This window comes from Nicotiana tabacum, chromosome 12 (genome assembly GCF_000715075.1).
Source record: "Nicotiana tabacum cultivar K326 chromosome 12, ASM71507v2, whole genome shotgun sequence".
In the NCBI taxonomy this organism is placed as follows: domain Eukaryota; kingdom Viridiplantae; phylum Streptophyta; class Magnoliopsida; order Solanales; family Solanaceae; genus Nicotiana; species Nicotiana tabacum.
The window spans coordinates 40,495,888-40,519,140 of NC_134091.1; the positions used below are offsets into that span (position 1 = coordinate 40,495,888).

General features: G+C 37.5%; 1 protein-coding gene across 1 annotated transcript; it reads left to right on the forward strand.

The window, feature by feature from the left end:
• The first annotated feature begins 3,115 nt into the window (after positions 1-3,115).
• On the forward strand, positions 3,116-6,850 carry LOC107791226 (transcription termination factor MTERF8, chloroplastic-like). Its single transcript, XM_016613249.2, has 3 exons — positions 3,116-3,367; positions 4,698-5,734; positions 6,095-6,850. Exons 1-2 carry the CDS (start codon positions 3,266-3,268, stop codon positions 5,712-5,714), a joined length of 1,119 nt encoding a protein of 372 aa, XP_016468735.1. The 5' UTR covers positions 3,116-3,265; the 3' UTR covers positions 5,715-5,734; positions 6,095-6,850.
• Positions 6,851-23,253: the final 16,403 nt, after the last annotated feature.

The following is a 23,253-nucleotide window of genomic DNA, read 5'->3' on the forward strand; positions in this document are numbered from 1 at the left end:
TCAATCGCGCAGTCCTCCCATTCACTCCATTCTCACAGTCACTTCATCGTCACAGTCACTTAATCCTCCGAATCGCTCGGCACTCGTACTCGCACACGCACTCAGTAGGTACTTGCGTTCAATGTGGGTGTGCAGACTGCGGAGGGGTAGATCCAGCCCAAGCGCTATAATAAGCCAATCATGGCATGAATCAATAAAACATGATACGGCGTGCAGCCAATCCCATGAATATCCTCACAATCAGGCCCTCAGCTTCACTCAGTAATCAATTTTTCCAGTCTCTCGGGCTCACAAAAATCATGATAATCACCCCAAATAATGATGATATGATGTATCAATAAATGAAAACAGAAGCTGGGATATTATATGCAAATAATAGTTGTGACTGAGTATATAATTGCAACTTAAGCAATTAATTCAACATGCAATACGATATTTGTGGGTCCTAACAGTACTAGCATATAGCCTAAGTATGATTTCTAATATGACTTGCATCTCAATTTCTCTAACACATGGAGAATATACGAATAGCGATAAGATTATTCAACTATACAATTTCATGGAATTAACCAAGTCACAATTCCTACGGTGCACGTCCACAAGCCCGTCACCCAGCATTTGCGTCACCTCAACACCAATCACATAACATGTACTTCGGGTTTTCATACCCTCAAAATCTAATTTAGAAGTGTTACTTACCTCAAACTGTGTAAATCTCTACTACAACTCTGAATGACTCGAATCTAGCCACAAACAATTCGATACAAATCAACTCAAGCTATATGAATCAATTCCATATAAAAATGCTAAGTTCTTAATCAAAAATCAAAATGTCAACTCAAAAGTCAACCCCCTGGCCCACGTCTCGGAATCCGATGAAAGTTACAAATTCGAACACCTATTCAACAATGAGTCCAACCATATCAAAGCTACTAGAATCCGATACCAAAATCTCGCTCAAATCCCCAAATTTTGGCCTAAGAAGTTTTCTCCATTTTTCGTAATTTTTCAACCCAAATCACTAATTAAATGATGAAATCAAAGATATAATCATGAAATTTAACCAAAACTAAGTAAGAATCACTTACCCCCAATCACTCCATTGAAAATCTCTCCAAGAAACGCCTCCAACCGAGCTCCCAAAATTAAATTGTGAAATAACCTCAAACCCTCATTTTTGGGACTTTAAATTCTGCCCAGTTATCCTTCAATCGCGATCGCAAAAAATGCTTCGCGATCGCGAAGCACAAACTCAGCTTCCCTATAATTAACCCTACGCAAACGCGGCAATCCCCACGCGAACGCGAAGCACTGATTCCTCAGACCTACGCGATCGCGTCCCCCTTCACGCGATCGCGTCCCCCTTCACGCGATTGTGATGAACAAACGTGTGACCTCAGTTGCTGCCTCATTTCCTCTTCGAGAACACGGCCTAACCCACGTGTTCGTGATTTACTGCTGATCGCAACCCTTAACTCACGAACGCGTAGAGTAAATACCTAGCTGCCCAAAAATAAGCCTTCGTGATCGCGGACCGCTCCACACGATCACATAGAATGAAACCTGACTTGGACACCAACAACCTTTAGTAGTCTTCCAAGTCCCAATTTCACTCCGTTAACCATTTGAAATCCACCTGAGGTCCCCGGACCTCAACCAAACATACCAACAAGTCCTAAAATATCATACGAACTCACTCGAAGCGTCAAATCACATCAAACAACGCTAAAATCATGAATCTCGTATCGATTCATGCCTAATGAACTTATGAACTTCCAACGTCTATATTCGACGCCGAAACATATCAAATCAAGTCCGATTGACCTCAAATTTTGCACACAAGTCATAAATGACACAACGGACCTACTCCAACTCCTAGAACCAAAATCCGAGCCCGATAACCACAAGGTCAACTCTCGGTCAAACTTCTCAATTTTCAAAACTTCTAATTTTCCAACTTTCCCCATTCAAGCCTAAAATCAACTACGGACTTCCAAAATCACTATACGGATACACTCCTAAGTCCAAAATTACCCTACGGAGTTATCAGAACCGTCGAAACTCCATGTCGGGGTCGTTTACACATAAGTCAACATGTCAACCTTTTCAACTTAAGCTTCCAATCTTGAGACTAAGTGTCTCAACTCATTCCAAAACATCCCCAGAACCGAACCAACTACCCCGGCAAGTCACATAACGACAAATGAGCATAAAATAAGTAGTAAATGGAGGAACGAGGCTACAACACTCAAAATGACTGGTCGGGTCATTACAAAAGCTCGATTCGAGACTAGGTATATACCAGCTTGTTTGGATGGTTATTACGTATTGTATTGTATCGTATCATATTATTACTTCAATTTTATAATTTTTTTTCTTTTGTTGTTATTTAAATTTTATTGTATCGTATGATTATATGCCATTCTATATAACGATCAATTTGGTGTGATCGGCTAGTTACCTTATTTTTTTCTCTCATTTTGCCCTTCTTGTTATTAAATAATTATATTTTATCTTTTACTTTTTATATAATAATTTTACATCGTACCCTACTTCTATCTGTAATATTGCAACTTTCTATCTGTAATATTGCATGTGTATTTTTTATAGTGATGGTGCATGACATTATGAAATGACGACAAACTATACGATCTATCCAAGGTATTCATCAAAACAATAAAGTACAATATAATATGATACGATACATTATAAAACGATATGTAACAACCATCCAAACAAGCTGTACACGTGTTATTTAAATATTTCATAAATTTCAACTATATTTTGAATAGGGTTGAAAAAATTACATGTTTTATTTTTTACTCCTATTACTAATGAGGTTTAAGTAATTATCATAACTTTCTTATCTCTCACCATGAGGTAAGATGGAAATTGATTGTCTATTTTTTGGCATCCAACTTCATTTTTTTTCTTTTGAATAAAGAGAGATTTTAATTTTGTTAAATATAGTGCTCAAATTGAACTTTAACTAAACACAATTCATAAATTAAAATCAAAACACTTAAGTATTGCTAATGCACACACTTTTTTCTTTATAATCGGAATCAAACAACCTCTTAACAGTTGAGTGGAGCCAAAGTGTCATAAACTAAAACCGAAGTGTCACATCTTAGTACTAGCATTGTAAAACATGGCGCTCAAACATTTTGCTATTTCTAACCCTTTTCAATTTTAGAAGAGACAAGCTTTATTATACTTCTTTTGAAAGAAAAAATAAAAAGGAAATTTTGAACCTTCTCAAACAATGCTAGTTCGAATATCTAAATTTCGACATATTGGCAAGAACGCCTACCTCTTCAGTTCAGTGGGATTTTCTACAGATGAAGCAATTTCTACCACCACCAAGGTAATCCCTCTTGAAATCTTCGAAAATTTCTAATTTTTTTGCAGAAAAAATTGTTTAAGCAATACCCATTTTTATAAATTTATGTATCTGGATATATTTTTTTCCCTCTCTTTTGCTGCTATTCTCTGGACAGTAGTCCTGAAACCATGATTTTACATATCAAAGTGTTATCTTAGCCGCCTAGATTTTTTTACTTATATTTTATATTAAAATATTAATTTTTTTTTAGACAAGTGTTTTGTGGTGATGGAAAATGTGTTTATAGCTAGAGAGAAATGTGCTCAAACGCTTTTTTCTTATGATACCAAAAGAATCAAACTTAGTATACTTTTTTCGCCAAAAGAGTGCTGAAAATATAGAGTGAGAAGGAGTTGAACAAGAAAAAGAAGCTCTATGTGTTGCAGAATCATAGTTTATACAGGAATTCCCCTGCCTTTCAAGGATAATGCACCTATTTGTATGAATAATCCAAGAAAAGAGTGAATAAATTTTGTTTAAGTGACTTCCTTCGCTTTGTGCAGTTCACCACATTTTTGTTTCGTTGACGAACGCGCCTGTTTATTCATAGTGATTGGAGCAATTGCTTTAAAGCTAGAGTCTTTGCTTTGGCAGGATCCCTTTTGACTTGTTAAGAAACTGAGAGGATGTAGTATAGTATGTTTTTTGGTGCTAAAACAAATGAGGCGATTTACCAAACAAGTAGTTATAAGAATAAATTTGAGCAAATTAACTTACCATTCACTTAAAAAGAATCTGCAGAATTATGTAGATCTCACATGATATAGAAGCACTAGGTCCCAAAGCTACTTGTTACAGTAATCCTTTCAAAATGGAGAACATATGAGGGGCATCAAATATATTGTTATTTTCCTAGCTAGTAGCCATTTTACCAAGTTTAGTTCTACCTTTGAGTGAAAGAAGACCTTTTCTAACCCATCTTGATTAGGGTACTTGGCGTACCAATATGATGTTTAGTCATCTCTGTTTGCTGCTTTCCCTTTTGACAAATCACATATTATTTGTAGTTCATGAGACCTTTCTGGTAGTGAAGTTTGAGTACTCCCCTGTAATATGGTTCAAGGAATACAAGTTTGTGCTCTACAAGTAAAAATGATGTTGGAATGCATAACATCTTGTTTCATGGTCTATATCTGCATGTTTATTTTTATTATTATCATCATTATTGTTATCATTATCATTGTCATTATCATTTGTCAATGCAATGTTGTAATCTGATGAAACTATTCTTGCTTAAGTGTCTAAGTTAAAATCATTTTATGGATGGAATCAAATTTGGTGCTCAACACCCTTTGCGTCTGCTCCTTCTCAGAACCCTTTCTTGTCAGACTACCTCATCAAATCACTGGGATTCTCCAGAGATGAAGCAAATTCTGCAACTGCCAAATTAAGTAGCGTGAAACCCCCTAAGAATCCTGATTTGGTAATCAAATTCTTTGAAGAGATTGGTTTGGGAAGGACAGAGATCAAGAAGTTAGTTTCTATTACCCCACAGCTGCTTTTTTCTGATTTAAACAGAACTCTTAAACCAAAATTGCAGTGGCTACTAGAATTTGGGTTGTCCGGATCTGACCTAGTCAATCTCTTCAGATGGGACGCACGAGCTCTGTTTCGAGGAGTAGATTCTCATTTCAGGCCTAATTTGGAGTATCTTAGGAAACTGTTTAGTAGTGAAGAATGTTTGGTTAAAGCTATAAAGAAATCACCTTGGTTACTTGCTCCAAATGGTCCAAAACAAATCAATCCCAAAATATTGTTGTTGCAAAAGTTTGGTTTTTCAAAACCCAAAATCGAGAAGCTTTTAATTCAGAAACCACTGGTAGTTTTGCAAAAAACTGGGTGGCTGGAAGAGAAATTGCACAGAGTTGAAAAGGATCTACAGATTTCTCCTAAATCTGGAATGTTTTTCTATGGAGTTATTGCACTTGTTTCAGTTAGTAAGTCAACAGTGAAAAAGAAAATGGGAATTTTCAGGAGCTGTGGATGGTGTGATCTGGATATAATGACTGTGTTCAGAAAGCAACCTCTCTGTTTGGTTATGTCGGAAGCTAAAATTCAGCGAGCATTGGACTTTTTCATGAGGGAACTCGGATACAAACCGGAACACTTGGTTTGTAATCCTGCGGTTCTAATGCTTAGCTTGGACAAGAGAGTGATTCCTAGAAATGTTGTACTGAAAGTTTTAGAGGAGAATAAGCTGAATCAGAAAGTATCTTTTTTGAAAGCTTTGCGTATATCTGAACGTATGTTTCGTTCAATATTCGTGCTTCCTTACAAGGATGAGGTACCCAATCTATATGAGTCATATATGACTTGCGTCAGACGTTAGATACACAACGCTCAAATAAGGTGTGATTTTCATCTTTATGATTCATATTCATGCCTTTCTGTTTTCCTGTTTTCTATTGAATTTCGTTCTTTCAGGTTGTCGTCAGACACTAATCTGCTGGATTCTAATTTAATGAAATGGGCTTTATATAATAATGACAAAAAACTGAAATGGGGAATTGGCTAATAATATATATTGATATAAACTCTTGTTCCCAGTTCAAACTGTTTGGATTTGGGTGGAAGAATGAAAAAAGTGTTTTATGTCAATAATGCTTTGGGTAGTTAGCAATATGCAGAAAAGAGGCTACAGTCTGTGTAATAGGTGTTACCTTTCTGAAGAAAGCAGGAATCAGTGAATCATTTCCTCCTTCATTGCAGAGTATCTAGGCAATGCTGGGATCTATTTTTCAGCATCTGTGGTATTTCTTGGGTGATGCCTCGATATGTCAGGAGTTTATTACAAGCTTGGCAATCTCAAAGAGTACCTAGAAGGCTGAAACAGATGTGGAGAACCATTCCGTTGTGCATTTTATGGACCTTATAGCTGGAAAGGGACAATGCTTGCTTTGAAGGACATAGGAATCAAATTATTAGAATTAAGAATATATGTCTCCATAATCTGTATTTTTGGTGTAAATGTAGTCAGATTAGGAAATCTGAATCAATATATGGACTTTCTGGAGGTGTTAGGAGGGGGAGGATAGCTTGCTGATGTTGTTATTTGGGATGTTTTTTGTACCATTTTGTATCATCTTGGTACCTTATAAAGAATCTTTTACCTTATCAAAAAAAAAAATTGGTGTCACTGACTGCAGTCAAGTATTTAAGTGGGAACAGGATAGAGGGGCGGACTCGACCCCCTCGAGTTTCAACCTTGTGAGCAGAATTGGAGTAGTCCAGCTAGCTTACAGGGGATTTCTCGATTATCAGAAAAAAGTTCTCATGCTCCCTGGACTATATATAGGATGATTTTGGTTTAGGAAAGGAGACTTTGATGATCTGAGAGCTTATCGCTTGGGGATAAACCTTCTTATTCTTGATGAACACGCCATTGAAGTAGAGCAAACTCCTTGTAGTAACCATTCTAACCTGTATTAGTTTGATAAATATAATAGTAGGTTTCTTCTTATTTCACTCGAGCCGAAGGTCTTTCGAAAACATTATCTCTGCTCTCCCGGGTAGGTGTAAGGACACATTACCCTTCCCAGACTCCACTTGTGGGATCCCTCTGGGGTTGTTGTTGTTGGTGATTCCGTAACTCCCAATTAACATGGATATTGTTGATCCTGTTACATTTTCTCGTTCATAATCTTCCCAAATATACGGTATCTCAACTCACATCCTAACTCGTCAAAATACTAGAAAGTCAGAAAGGTGTTGATAGGAGTACTCCTTGGTAGAGTAGAAAGTGACCACAGATATGTTTGTAAAGTAAGATACACTCTTTGAATCAGTAGAAGCACACTTCTAGCAGTAATAGCTCTTTTATTGATTGTGAGAAACAGAAAATTTGTGTGAAGAAAAAATTGTTTGCCATATTGGAGAATTTCATTATCAATTAACCTTGTATAAGGTTTCTTCTTTATCTAGCGCTGCTGCTGTCAACCATCCTTGAGCCTCATTTATTACATTAAGTGTTTTTTTCATTAGGGTGCATGCAAGTTGACTCGGACATGAGCGCGTTTATCCCTAGGAATGGAGGACTTTCTGGATATGTAAAACTGCTAAAATACTCTCCTTCTAAACAAGGGATTTTAAAATTGAAATACAAGTTTTGCGATGGGATAATTTTAGTGTCTTGGGGGTTAGTTTTTTTTTTCTTCCATATAAAATGGTAAAAATAATATGGGTTGGTTACTTTTCGGACCGGTAATTAATAAATAGTCATGGATTCAAATTAATTGAAAAATAGCTATTTTAATGCAAAAATAAAATCTAAGCAAAAAGTTCCTTAGCTAAAATTCGAGAAATAAAGAAAATTTAAGTATAATATGCTGAAGTTTAAGCTTCTACATGTTAAACTTCAGCACAATATGTTGGAGTTCAAGCATAATTTTTTTAAAATATATACTAAAGTTTAAGCTTTTATATGTCGGAGTATAATATGCTGGAGTTCAAACTTCTCTAAGTTAAGGTCCAACGCTATATGCTTGAAAACTTCTCCAAGTTAAATTCTAGCAGAATATGCTGGAGTTTTGTTAGATATGAGTAATTTTGTTTTTGTTCGAACTCCAAACTATTTTCTTGAATTTTTAAATTTATACCGCGAAAACTCCAGGATAATATCCCGAAATTCAAACTTATACAGTGTAAACATGACATTAGCCTGGGTTTTGAACCCAATTGCGATTTTGTTTAGGATTTTTCCATGTTGTGGAGCTTTTGCTTTTGTTTATGATGTTGTCATCTATGTTAAAGCTTGTAGAATCGTTCAGTCTTTTTGGTTATAGCTGTGAGGAATGAATCAAATCTATGTACAGTGAGAGAAGCGGAGAAGAAGCTAGGGTTCTATAGGGGTAATTTTTGTTAAACCTAGTACACATTTCCATGACTTTTGACACTGCGTCTAATTTTTAATTAGCATTTAAAAATCTGGCTATTCCTGAATTTTACTCCATTATAATGCGTGTCGAAACGTTGCAAGTGTTCCTCAAATTTTCGAAAATTGGGGAAGACTCAAAGAAAAAATATAATGAGACATTATATATCAATTTTTTTTTAATTAAAAAAACTCAAATGTACAGTTTAATTAAATTGAAGGGAAACTAACCAGCTATGTAGCTTATTAGAAAAATTGGTCAATTCATAAAATATTACTAATATTAGCCAATTAACTATTTGTAGCAAAAAAAAATCAAATTTTTACTCTCTTTTGAATGAGTGTTATTAGCATAGATTGGATACATATTAAGGAGTTTGAATCTCAGTTTTTGGAATGATTTGGTGGAGTTTTGAGGTGGTTAGAATTAAAAATTCGAAGTAGATGAACATAAAAAAATGATATGTGTATCACACTGTGTATCACATATGTATCATATTTGTATTACATGTATATCCATGTATACATGTGTGATACATGTTTGATTCATGTGTCGCAGAAGAATTTTTTGAACTCGATTTTTAACTACGAATTTTGATACCAAATCAATCCAAATCACCTCTAATCTTCCTCAAATTTTGTATATTGACTCATCTATATGTTTTCAATGAATTTCAACCATACCCATTGAAAAAGGTCCTTTTTTGCTTAGATTTTTGGAATCTTGTTTATATTTTTTTGTATTTCATCACCTTGTTTGCTACCTCATCCATGAAATTTCATATATATATACACACACACACATTTCATTACCTTGTTTGCTATCTCATCCATGAATTTTTTTCCGTCTTGCATCTAATGTTGTTGATCACGCTTAAAAATATGGAAGAAAATCTTTGCGTGTGATTCTTGGAGAGAAAGAACCTTATTTATATGGGTTTTCAATTTTATATGTGTTTGGCTAGCTTTGGTAAGTATATGATTAATGGCTAGAGGTTGGTAAGTTAGGACTTATTTGGGACATTTCTGTAAGATTCCCTAAATTGAATTAGTCACCAACAAGTTTATCATAACACTAGAAGTACGCTTCCAATAGAAAGGAATAACATAATTTCTATGCTCTCTTGACAAGCAATAAGCAACTTGCATCTTAATCCAAACTCGAGAAACATCAAGATTTCTCTTTAACACAAACGACAATCATCTAATACCAATCCGAACTTTGTAAGATCTTTACTTAAGGCATTGCGAAAAAGCACAATTTCTTGGGCATCACATTCAATTATGCTTGGGCCATTAAAATATTGGAACAACCAGCCGAGAGCAAAATGCAAACCCATAATTTCAGCATACTAAGGATTGACACAACCTCGAAAAAATGAAGAAGTTGCAACTACAAACTGACATGCTGAATCACGCACAATATCCCCTACTCCACTACAACATAAAGCAAGGAAGATAGTTGCATCAATATTGTATTTCTAGGTACCATGTGGAGGCTTAGACTTAGAAGTGGCCATAACCTGAGAGGAAGCACCCACGAGACCTCCCACCCACTTTTCAACCATAGTAAGTTCACACTTCACACTCACTTAAAAAGCTTAGAGCTTCAGAAAACAGATATGTATGATGAAGAACTTTACTATTCCACACAAACTCGTTCCTCGTAGAAGTGGATTCACAATGAAAATTGTGGTTCACGTGAATCTGTGGTCCATCGACTAAAGTTAGTATATGATGTACACAATTTGCAAAAAATTCTTATAATTAACTAATGGCACCCATGGTCAAAATAGTCGAGGTGGTGCACTGATTTTGGCTGCTTATTCCTAGGAACCAAAGGTCATGGGATGAATCCCACTTAAAATTTTTGTTTTAATTTATTTTTCATTTTCTACTAAAACGCAACAGCAACATTAGTTCCCAACTTCCCCACACTTGGAACTTTTCAGTTTTCCCCATTCTCAAATATCATCTATTGACTATTCATCAATCACTATTATAATAATATTTTCTAATCCCAATTTATCCCAAAGGCCAGAAAATACAAAACCCTAACCCCAATATTGACTATTGTTCTTATTTCTAGCTCTAAAATCTACACCATTTAAAGAATCAAAGTACATCTTTGTCTCCATTGTTAGTCAATCTGTATTACTATAATAATTAACGAAACGGTAAATTTTCTGAAACAGAAAACAAAAACAGAAAAATAGCAGCAACAGAATATCGAAACAATGAAGCTGAATCTGAAATATAGCTTCGGAATAAAATCGATCCCACTGAATGCGCAGTGTATCCTTAAGAAAATTATTTCCCTCAAGTACTCTAGGTGCTGAAATATTATCCTCCCAAGATAGAACGCTTTAACTCACCAAAGTATTGGTACCAAAAACGCCGGTGAAACAACGAACCACTCGAAGGCTGTAAACCACACTGAAATTTTAATTGTGCAGAAGAATGAGAAAAAGCTTAGAAAATTTCGTAATGAAAGATTCTAGGATCAAGGTATATTTATAGCCATTTTCTGGCATTGTTTCTGAAAAAGTTTGCAACCTTTTAGAAATAGCTATGGCTGTTGAAACAGGTGGGAACGTTTCTCATTTGAAATATTCCAGGAAAAAAGATTTAAAATAATCCAGGAAAGAAACGGACTATGTCGCGTCGCGGGTCCTAGGTTATTCCGGGTTAAATTTTCATTGATTAATTAAATAATTAAAAGAAATTTTATCCAAAAAGATTAATCAATCAATCGATCTTTGACCAAATCCGAATCCGAATCTGAAGTTGAAGCCGAGCCGAGCAACGATGGCGACAACGCGAGGATTACTTTCTTTCCAATCCATTTAACACCAAGAGAAGTGCTTTCTCAATATGAGCTTATTCATTTTTCTTTCTACCACCAATGAGGGACACTTGCTCTTTCCAAAGCAAAAGAGAACTCACTTTTCCTCCACTTTCTTTCCTTCATTTCCCATTCACCAATCTTTTAATCCCAACAATCCCCTACATGAATGGGGAATGGCTATAAGACAAAGGAATGCACAGACGAGTGTGTGATTTACATGCAAGGATTAATTGCATCTGGATAAGTAGGTTTCTCTTTGAACTTTTCGTAGTGAACTTATATCGTATATACTCGGTCAATCGGTAGATTTGATATCTTTGAACCGTAGAGCTTTGTTGTATACCTAGACAATATAAGTCATACAATCAACCCTTAACCATCTATGGTTCTCACGGTTGTGTTCGTTTCAGCCATGAACACCGTCTGGTTTCATGAATGCTTAGAGAATGGGCCTTTACTTTCATTCCCCTTGAAGCGGCTTACATTTCACACTCACATATGTGATTCCTAAACGTGTAATCCTATTGACACACTATCTGGTCATTTCCTGTCAGACTTAGCAAATCATTAAAAAGCTTTAAGCTTTATTGACTTTGTCGCGCCCTTTTTTTTTCCTCGCGAGAGCGGGCTTCGACGTGGGGTAACTCTTTTAAATGAGAGGGTATTAAATGAGGAGAGTCGCCACCTAACGATTTTAAGGTGTGTTAGGGCACCTATTATGCAAATAACTCTGCTTGACTAGTCAACACCACCAAAGATCGGGTAAGGGTTCAAATTACCTCAAAGAGAAGGTGTTAGGCACTCTTCGAGGTCCATAACTGTGAGTCCCGGTCGAACTTAAGACTATGTGGATTACGTAATTAGGCTAGGTGATCAGATAAACAAGAAATATAAAAGTCGAAGAAGTTTCATTATAACACAATGAGAATTGGTACAAATCTTAAGGACTACAAGGATACAACTACAATGATCTATATTAAATGACTAAGTGTGAATTGGAAGGATATTAAGGAGGAGGGGGGGGGAGGGGTCCTAAGTTTTTTAGCCTAGAGGATAACCCCGTGCAACATAAATAATACTTCACAACTCCATTTAAATAGGAGTTGCTTATATTATTCAGCGGGCACAAACTATCATCTCCTGCTACCCGATTACTATTGTAACGACCTGACCGTTCGCTTTAAGCTCTAGCACATCATTCAGCGGTTTGAGACCCTGAGAAGCTTCACTTCAGGTATTATGACTTGTACGCGTGGTCGAAATTTAATTTCGGGAAGTTCAGAGTTGATTTGGAAAGAAAATTCTAATTTCAGAAGCTTTAAGTTGGAGGAATTGACTAAAGGGTGATTTTTGAGTAAACGATCTCAGAATCGGGATTTGAAGGTTCCAACAGGTTCGTATGATGATATTGGACTTGGGCGTATGTCCGGATCAGGTTTTGGATGACCCGGGAGCGTTTCAACGCCTATTGTAGAAGTTGGTATTTTGGAAGGATTTCATAAATTTGAGTTGAAGTATATTTCAATGTTATCGATGTCCGATTGGGATTCCGAGCCTATGAATAGATCCGTATGGTGATTCTGGACATAGGGGCGTGTCTGGAAGTGGATTTGGAGGTTCGTAGGTTGTTTCGGGGTCATTTGGCGAAAAATAGAAATTTGAAGGTTTTTGGAAAGTTTGACCAGGAGTGGACTTTTTTATATCGGGGTCGAAATCCGATTTCGGAAGTTGGAGTAGGCCTGTAATATCAATTATGACTTGTGTATAAAATTTGAGGTCAATCGGACGTGATTTGATAGGTTTCGGCATCGAAGGTAGAAGTTTGAAGTTTCAAAGTTCATTAAGTTTGAATTGGAGGGTAATTCTTGTTTTTAGCATTGTTTGATGTGATTTAAAGGCTTGACTAAGTTCGTAATGTGTTCTGGGACGTTTTGGTATATTTTGTTGGGGTCCCGAGGGCCTCGGGTGGATTTCGGATGGTTAACGGATCGAGTTTGAACTTGGAAGAAATGCTGAGGCTGCTGTCTCCTGGTGTAATCGCACCTGCGAGGTTAGAGCCATAGGTGCGGAGCCGCAGAAGCGGCCATGAGGGTCGCATGAGCGATGCTGGGCAGGAGCGTAGGTACGAGGGAATGTCCGCACCCGCGAAGGTGTAGATACGGAAGGAAAGGTGCAGAAGGGGAAGCGGGCAGCTGGGGACATCTCCGCAAAAGCAGAATATTTGCCGCACCTGCGGAACCGCAGAAGCGGCCAAGTGACCGCAGGTGCGAGTAAGTCGCTGGGCAGAAGGGTTCTTTAAGAACGGGATTTGGCCTATTTTCTTTCATTTTCTCTTGGTTTGGGAGATATTTGGAGAGCTTCAAAGGGGGATTTTCACCAAGAAACACGAGGTAAGTAATTCCCACATATTGTGAGTTAAATACATGGATTTAGGCATGAAACTTTGTAAAAATTTGAGATTTTGGTAGAAAACCTAGAAATGGGTATTTTTGGATTTTGATCATGAATTAGGGTAGGGAATTAGAAATAAATTATATATTTGAGTTCGTGAGGTCATGGGTCATAGTTATCTTCGAAAATGTTGGGAATCCGGGCACATGGGGGGGCCCGAGGGTGATTTTTATCGACTTTTCGAGCGGAGTTGAAAATTATTGTGAATTGAATTATAATGAGTATTAGAGTATACATTTATGGATTTGCACATTTATTGACTAGTTTTGGAGCGATGGGCATCAGTTTGAGTTGTTGGAAAGTCTTTGGAGCCGGTTATGGGACTTCGGAGCGAGGTAAGTCTCCTTTCTAATCTTGTAAGAGGGAACTAACCCCATAGGTGAAATAATTCAATATGTGCTTCTATTTGTGGGGGCTACGTATGCATGAGGTGACGAAAGTCCGTGCATAGCTACTAATATGCTTATGTCCGAGTAGTCTAGAACCCAGATCATGTTATAATTGCGATGCTTGCATCCTACTTGTTAATTTAAATTGCTTAAATTATATCCAAACTTGGTAAAGGAACTTTGAAAGGTTAAATTCCATTCTTCTTGACCGTAAATGAGAATTTGTATTTCTTGAATAGTTGCCTTAATAAATATTGAATTTGGTTGTATTAAATTATATTTTCTCTTTTGTGGAGCGGGCCGAACGCCTCGACAGGTTAAATAGATGTATCTATGGTTCGCGCCGTTCGACCCTCGACAATGCACAATTTAAATATTTATGTTGGAGCAGGCCGTACGACCTCGACATGATTTGCACATGATATATATTTGGAATTAATTGATATTGCATTCATTGGCCAGAGGTCCAAAAATGTTAAATGACGAAAATAAATTTGGAAATTTCTTACGAACAAAGGAATTGCTTACTTATTTCATGATATTGAGCTTACAACCGTTCTATGTAATCCATGCCTAATTATATCATTGATATTTTATTTATAGCCCATAGTAAGTGTCGAAGTCGACCCCTCATCACTACTTATTCGAGGTTAGGCGGGATACTTACTGGGTACGCATTGATTTACGTACTCATACTACACTTGTTGCACATGTTTGTGCAGGTGCATATATGTCTAGTGGCCTTGTGGGCGCAGATGCGCGGTTATTGCAGGGACTTAGGTGAGCTGCATTCCACAGTACGAGTCCACAGCTAGCAGAGTCTCTTTCAGAGTAGGTATATTTCTCCTGTCCGAATTTGTATTCCGGACAGATGTTGTATTTTATTTTACATTCCTAGTTGAGGTTCATGCACTTGTGACACCGAATTTTGGGGTGATTTGGGTTTTCCTGTATTGAAAATTTTAAAAATATTATTATTTACTCTGTATATTTCATCTTTTACCATTTAATTGAAGGAACTATGATTTCAAAAATATTAAAATGAGAACCAAATTAAGTATTTATTTTTGGGCTTGCATGACAGCGGTGTCCGACGCCATCACGACCTTTAATGGATTTTGGGTCGTGAAAACTATGGTGAAGTTGTTACCTAAATCGTACTAATTCAATTCTAAGTCTCGGCTTATGCGTGCACTACTCGTCTCATGCCTATGGTCCAGGAGGCTTTGGACCTCTATTTGGGTGGTTCTAGACTTACTTAGGCCGCTCAAAAATGATAAAACTAATCGCGCATTCAAGAACAAAGAGGACTGCACATAACAGTAGAGAGTGGCTCATGTTAGCCTCCACACATAAACGGAGAAGCACACCGACTGATTTTCAGATTAAGCAATAGAACGTTTCGAACGTGAGACTCAGAATCTTTTGGTTCTATATGCATGGTCTCTATATGATTCCAATATCAAACATGCAATGCTGTATTTTAGGCTAACGCACAGATTAAATCATTATAAGTACTACAAACATGGTTTCTAAGTGGTTCTGATTTTAGCAATACGCAGGCAACGGATTTGCAGGTTACAAACCTATAGGCATTATTTCTAGATTGTTTGAGAAAAAGGCAAGGAAAGACCCCAGAATCATGAATTACCAGCGCTGATTTTATAGACGAGTTTCTTAGACAGGTGACAATGTCCTAGGAGCATAATATCTATAGTTGGCAATTGACTCTATATAGTTTTATCCCTATAGGCATGCTATCTAAACGAGGCAATACAAACGATATGGGCAGCTAATTGATTATTTAACCTATAGGCATGGTATCTAGATGAGCAGTACAATGATAATTGAGGCAATTGATAGACTAGTCATTCAAAGTCCTTTAATCATGGCACCTAAATAAGTAGAATATTGCATTGCTACGCCCTATAGACATGCTATCTAAGAAAGCACAATAGAAGAAATAGATACGGCAAATACTTGAAATAGCATGCGTTGGCAAGTTAAGTGATGTGTGCGCATGTGACTCCTACAGGCAGGCTTTCTACACATAAAACTAAGGCATGTAATAGCAAATAGACCACATAAATCCTATAGGTACATTTTTACCCATTTATGTGAGAATTGAAGTACTCTATCCCTCGTTTTACTAATTTCCCCATCTGTTTTGTTCTTACAAATTATTATAGACCCATATAGAATAATTACGTACCCAATAGAACAATTACAGGCCCAACACAAATACAAAATAACCCAGTGATGGTTCTGGGCCTTCACCAGCCCCAATCTTTGTATAAACCATCAGGCCTAAATTCCAGTACTTAGGGATGATTAAAGCACAGTTGAATTCAGTGTTCAGGTCCAACAACAGCATGGCCCAACAAACCAGGCCCAAACATGGAGACAATTATCTCGCTTACCCATTAACAAACAGCAGGAACATAGGAACAAAAGTTTGACCAGTCATTCAGGTGACATAGAGTCTGGGCAAGGATACATACCCATGGATTCTTAGTAGCAAGATTTCTAAGTAACTATACTAAAGGTGATTTCTAATAGGTGGAAGAACACACGAGCACATACAAAGGGCTTTAGCAAACACATAGAATGAGTAGTAACGAATAGATTCAAAGTGATAGCATCACAGAGATAGACTTTCATAATAAGTAAAGTTTAATTGCAAAAATCTATCAAACAAGAGTTCTTATAGCAATAGAATTAAGCATGAGAGTTTAAGTTAGGCATGGTCATGAATTAACTCTAAGAAGATTAGCAAGTTATACATGAATTATTAAAACATCAATTTTCCTAAGAAGGTTTAGTACCAAAAAAAAAAAATCCAAAGCAGGGCATGAAGATCAACTCATAACATGCAACAAATACATCAATCAAGTTTAACATAAACATAATGAACCCAAGGAGGTCAGGGATCAAACCAGTTAACCACGCATAGTGAACATATTCTGAAAATTTAAGATTTAAACAGATTTTGATGCTAGAGAGCACTAGAATTGCATAATAACATTAAGACGAATAGAATTGCATACAAAGAGGTAGCACAATATCCAAATCATGTTGGCTCACAAAAGTTCAAATAATATTAGTATACAGAATATGAACATAAGCAGAAAAAGGGAATAGGATTGCTAGAGTTAAAAGCACTAACCAGTTGCAAATTCAACAAACAAAATGAGAGAAAGGCTAGGTGTCAGAAACAACTCAAATATCACCAGCAAAGATAATAACCAAAAGACCCAAATCTTAGTGCGTCAGAGTTCACAAGAGCCTCAAATGGACCCGAGCAGTGCTCGCACCAGGGAGGTTGTTAGAGAGGATTCCGACGGCCTTGGCTTTCAGCCAGCCAAGAGAAATAGATTCAGAATAGTATCGAGCGAGTGAGAGTATGAGAGAATAATAGTGGTTCTTCACTTATAATCAGTTTAGGGAGAAAATCCGGTAAACCCTAGTTCAAAAGGAAAGCACAGATGGTCGAAAATCTCCCTGAATCGGACCATATAGCATGTTAGTGAGTGCATATAGACGAAATAATGTCTATATCTCAAAGGTTGAAGGCGGTGGCACCCGATTTGGGATTGGTACTTGCCAAAATTGAGGCAAGTACTATATAACACCATAGTCTTGTAAGAAACGATGAGATGATCCATAAAAGGTAAGAGAATCGTAGGAAGAATCCATGATTGATCGGATTTGGGAGAAGATTGAGGAAGGCGACCGCTAGGGTTTGTAAGGAGGAAGGTTTGAGAGGTTCTAGGGGCGGCGGAATGAGAGAGTGGTCTTTAGGGTTAGGGGTTTGGTGCATAAAAAGAAGGGGATGGTTTGTGGGCCGTTGATCTCTGAGATCAACGACCAAGATTAAAAGGGAGATGTTACGGGTTATAAGATGGGTCACGATCGGGTTGGGCTAAAAAGGTCATCTGGTATTGGGCTAATGGTTTGGGCCAAATTTGGTCCGAAAATTAGCCTATTTTGGTCTAGATCTTGAAACACCTTTAGAATTAATAAAATAAATTATTAAAACATTTACACAAATGTTTTAAAAAATAATATTTATGCTGTGAAACTATTAAAATAATAACTCAACATTATAAAAATATAAAAATGCTATTTTGGCATAAATAATATAGTAAATGCAATTATTTGTAGAATATAGGTCATTTTTGCAAAATTATGTAAATAGCTAAAAAATAATATACAAATATAATTATATGAAATGAAGTAAATTATTATGAAACATATATGTGGATGCAAAATAGTAATTTGGATGATTAAGTCATCATAAAATAATTTAATGGATAATTAATAAATATTTAAATAATTTAAATGCGCGAAAATTAATTTTAAAGCCCTAAGAATCATGAAAAATATTATAAAAAAATATTTGTATAAATCTTGTAAATTGGGTAATGATGCAGAATGACATTTTGAGAATATATATACTATTTGAAAAAATATGAGGGCAAAATTGGGTATCAACAACTCTTGTTTTTCATTTGTGTGTCATGGGGACATGCCACAATTTTAAAGTGTGGGATTTTGGACGAATTGAGTGGGGAATGATGTGATTTGGAAAAAAAAATGGTGGCCGAACCCTGGTTCCTGAGTTGCCTACATATCCCTGGTTTTTACGGGAATCATGCCGTGTGTAGTTCAGGATCCAACGGCGAACAAAACCGATGGAGTTGTTACAAGAATAGTCATATGTTTCGAAAAGTTTCTTTTGGGTAGGATAGTGTTGTAAGTAACGGACAATTTTAGGTGGAGTCATGAATGTGAAATGAACGTTACAGATATATTACAAGGCAAATATCTGAACGGTCATGGAGTAAAGGGTAGTCGATTATGTTTCGAGGTGGTCAAAGGATGTGAACGTTGTGAACGGAAACTGGAGCGAAGATTGCTCCAATTTGTAGAACAGTTATCTCCTGAATTACCTGCAAAACTTAAAACACAGTGCACGCGAACATATATGGGTCAATGCGACAATTTAAACATGATGCAAATTCCCTTTGGACCATGAAGGTTGTCTTTGGATGATGAGGATGATGTCCTTATACCATGACGTCATGGTCCATGAAGTGTATGATAAGGGATTCGCAGGTCATGAAATTGTGTCCTCGGGCCATGAGGATGATTCATCTGGACTATGACGCCTTTGAATAATGATGTGCAGTTTCGAGAGATCCTCAGGCCATGGAATGGTGTCTCTCGGCTATAAGGATGGTGCCTTCGAACTATGACGCCTTCAGACAAAAATGACGATATTTCAGCCTACGAAATGCAAAGATTTAATGATTAGTTATATGCGAGGACGAGACAAGACAAGGCTTAGTCTTATATGAGATGAGGGCAGTGCTTAGCCCTATGCGAATAAAGGGGGGTAGTGCTTAGCCTTATGTAGTGTAGCGGAGACGGTGTTTAGTCTCATGTAAGGAAATAAGACAATGCTTAGTCTTTGACAAGGAAAGACAATGCTTAGCCTCATGCAAGGAATAGAGACAATGCTTAGTCTCATGCAAAGGAGGGGAGACAGTGCTTAGTCTCATGTGAAGAAAAGGCAGTGCTTAGCCTTATGCAATTCTGGAGGCAATGCTTAGCCTCATGTGAGAAATGGAGACAGTGCTCAGTCTCATGCAAGGAAAGGCAATGCTTAGCCTTATGCAATTACGGAGGCAATGCTTAGCCTCATGCAAGAAATGGAGACAGTGTTTAGTCTCATGCAAAGAAAGGCAATGCTTAGCCTTATGCAATTACGGAGGCAATGCTTAGCCTCATGCAAGAAATGGAGACAATGCTTAGTCTTATGCAAAGAAAGGCAGTGCTTAGCCTTATGCAATGAAAGGCAATGCTTAGCTTTATACAATTACAGAGGCAATGCTTAGCCTCACGCAAGAAATAGAGATAATGCTTAGTCTCATGCAAAGAAAGGCAGTGCTTAGCCTTATGCAATTACAGAGGCAATGCTTAACCTCATGCAGGAAATGGAGACAGTGCTTAGTCTCATGCAAAGAAAGGCAATGCTTAGCCTTATGCAAGAAAAGTAAAGGATAACTGTGAGAGAGTGAAGTATTTCTTAGCTCGATGTGTTTGCGTTTGGTAACTTTGTCGTTATGAAGATAGTGATTTTGCTACGTATATCTATTTGAGAATATTCCTGTTGTGTTTATTGTGCCTGCATCCAAAGAAAAATTATGAGTTTGTGGGGGAATGGTGTGCTCTTGATTCCTTGCTTCGCCTTTACTCTTGTCTTGAGGTCCTGCTTGAGTTACCCTGGGTAACATCTGGCTGCCATAGAAACAAAGTTTTCGAAAAGCATGTATGCACTTGATAAAATTATTTGCAAAAGCGTAGTTGTTTTGAAATATATGATAATTCATGAGATCAAATAATTTAGATGAACCGGTGACTACGACATATTTAAAGACATTGCAACCTCTTTGCTTTAGAATTTTGAGGGTCCTCCTCAAAATTCTGCCCCAGTTTAAATGCATACTTCCGGCAACACATTCCTTGGCTATTCTATACGTGATGAAATCTGACAAACTCAAAATCTTGCCCCAGTTTTTTATCATGGGGGAAATGAAGATTTTATTAGGATGTGACTGAACCTATAGGGCTGCCTATGTATCCCCTCTTAAACGGGAATTAGGTCAATTGTAGTTCAGTTACATCAAATAAAACAATCTTAAACATAGTATCTCTTAACCGCATCTGAATTGATAGGTTTCGACCAAATCTCTCTTTCCATTTCTGCAAGTATAAGTGCTCCTCCTGTTAGTACTCGATGAACCATGTAGGGACCTTGCTAGTTTGGTGAGAACTTCATCTTGGCTTCATCCTGATGCGGGAAGATTTGCTTTAGCACCAATTGCCCCGGTGTGAATTGCCTTGGCCTAACCTTTTTGTTGAAAGCTCTTGGTATAGTTGACCATGACATACTGCATTCATTATTTTCCCATCAATGAGAGCTAGTTGTTCATAGAGGCTTCGTATCCATTCTGCATCGCTGAGCTCAGCTTCTTGTATAATTCTTAGAGAAGAGATTTCTACTTCGGCAGGAATAATAACTTCAGTACTATAAACCAATAGGTAGGGAGTTGCCCCAGTTGATTTGCGAACTGTGGTACGATATCCAAGAAAAGCAAATGGTAGCTTCTCGCACCATTGTTTATAATTATCCACCATTTTCCTCAATATCTTCTTAATGTTCTTGTTGGTGGCTTCTACGGTTCCGTTCATTTGTGGCCTATATGCTGTGGAATTCCTATGCTTGATCTTGAATGTTTCACACATGGCTTTCATCAAATCACTGTTTAAATTGGCGGCGTTGTCGGTAATGATTGACTCTGGTACTCCGAATCGACAAACAATGCGGTCCCGAACAAAATCCGCTACAACCTTCTTAGTTTCCACTTTATAAGACGCAGCTTTAACCCATTTTGTGAAGTAGTCTATGGCCACCAGAATGAACCTATGCCCATTTGAAGCAGCATGCTCGATTGGTCCGATGACATCCATACCCCAAGCAGAGAAAGTCCAGGGTGAACTTGTTGCATTGAGTTCATTGGGTGGTACTCATATCATGTGAGCATGTATCTGGCATTGGTGACACTTCTGAACATACTTGATGCAGTCTGTTTCCATAGTCATCCAGAAATACCACGCTCTTAGTATCTTCTTAGCTAAGATGAAGCCATTCATATGCGGTCCATAATTTCTAGCATGTATTTCCTCGAGAAATCTGGATGCCTCCTTGGCATCAACACACCGTAGTAACCCCAGGTCAGGAATCCTTCTATATAGAATTCCCCCGCTTTGAAATAAATGGTTGGCTAATCTTCGAAGCATGCGCTTATGAGTATGGGTAGCAGTCTCTGGGTGTTCTCCATTTTCCAAGTACTTCTTGATGTCTTGGAACCATGGATTTCTGTCAATATCTTCTTCAACATGGGCACAGTAAGCGGGCTGTTTCTGAATCCCTATTAGGATATGATTGATGAAATTCTTGTCCGGGTGCTGTATCATGGAAGACAAAGTAGCTAACGCATCTGCAAACTCATTCTAAATCCTCAAAACATGTTTGAATTCTATCTTTGTGAACCTCTTGATCAGCTCTTGTACGCAGTGCAAATATGGCAATATTTTGGTGTTCTTCGTAGCCCATTCCCCTAGAACCTGGTGCACCAAAAGACCTGAATCTCCGATTACCAGTAGCTCCTGAACATTCATGTCAATGGACAACCTAAGCCACAAAATGCAAGCCTCATATTCTGCCATATTATTGGTGCATGGAAACCTGAGTTTTGCGGATACCAGATAGTGTTGGCTAGTTTCTGATACTAAGACAGCCCCGATACCCACTCCTTTAAAGTTTTCTGCTCCGTCGAAGAACATTCTCCAACTATCATATGCCTTGGTGATATCTTCTCCTACAAATGACACCTCCTCATTGGGAAAATACGTTTTCAATGGTTCTTATTCTCCGTCTAAGGGATTTTCTGCCAGATGATCTGGCAATGCTTGCCCTTTTATTGCCTTCTGAGTTACATAGACGATGTCGAATTCGCTCAACAATATTTTCCATTTTGCTAACTTGCTCGTAGGCATGGGTTTCTGGAAGATGTACTTTAGCATATCCATCCTTGATATGAGATATGTAGTCTATGCACAGAAATAATGCCTCAACTTCTGAGCTATCCACGTCAATGCACATCAAGGGCATTCCAACAAAGAATACCGGGCTTCATAAGGCGTGAATTTCTTTCTCAGATAATATATCGCATGCTCCTTTCTTCCAGTTTCATCATGTTGTCCCAACACAACCAAAAGCTCCCTCAAATATGGACAAATAAAGCAACAGAGGCCTTCCTGGTTCTGGTGGGACCATAACAGGTGGTTTAGATAAATACTCCTTGATTTTGTTGAAGGCTTTCTGGCATTCTTCAGTCCAACTTGTTGCAGCATCTTTCCTCAACATCCTGAATATTGGCTCACATATCATAGTTGACTGTGCTATGAAGCGGCTGATGTAATTGAGATGCCCTAAAAAGCTCATCACATCTTTCTTATTCTTCGGAGGTGGTAGGCCTTGGATAGCTTTGACCTTTGATGGGTCCAACTCAATCCCTCGGCGACTGACGATGAATCCTAGCAATTTTCTCGCAGGGACACCAAAGACACATTTTGCAAGATTCAACTTCAAATTGTATTTTCGAAGCCGGTCGAAAAACTTTTTCAAGTTTGCTATATGATCCGAATTCCTTTTAGATTTGATGATAACTTCATCAACATA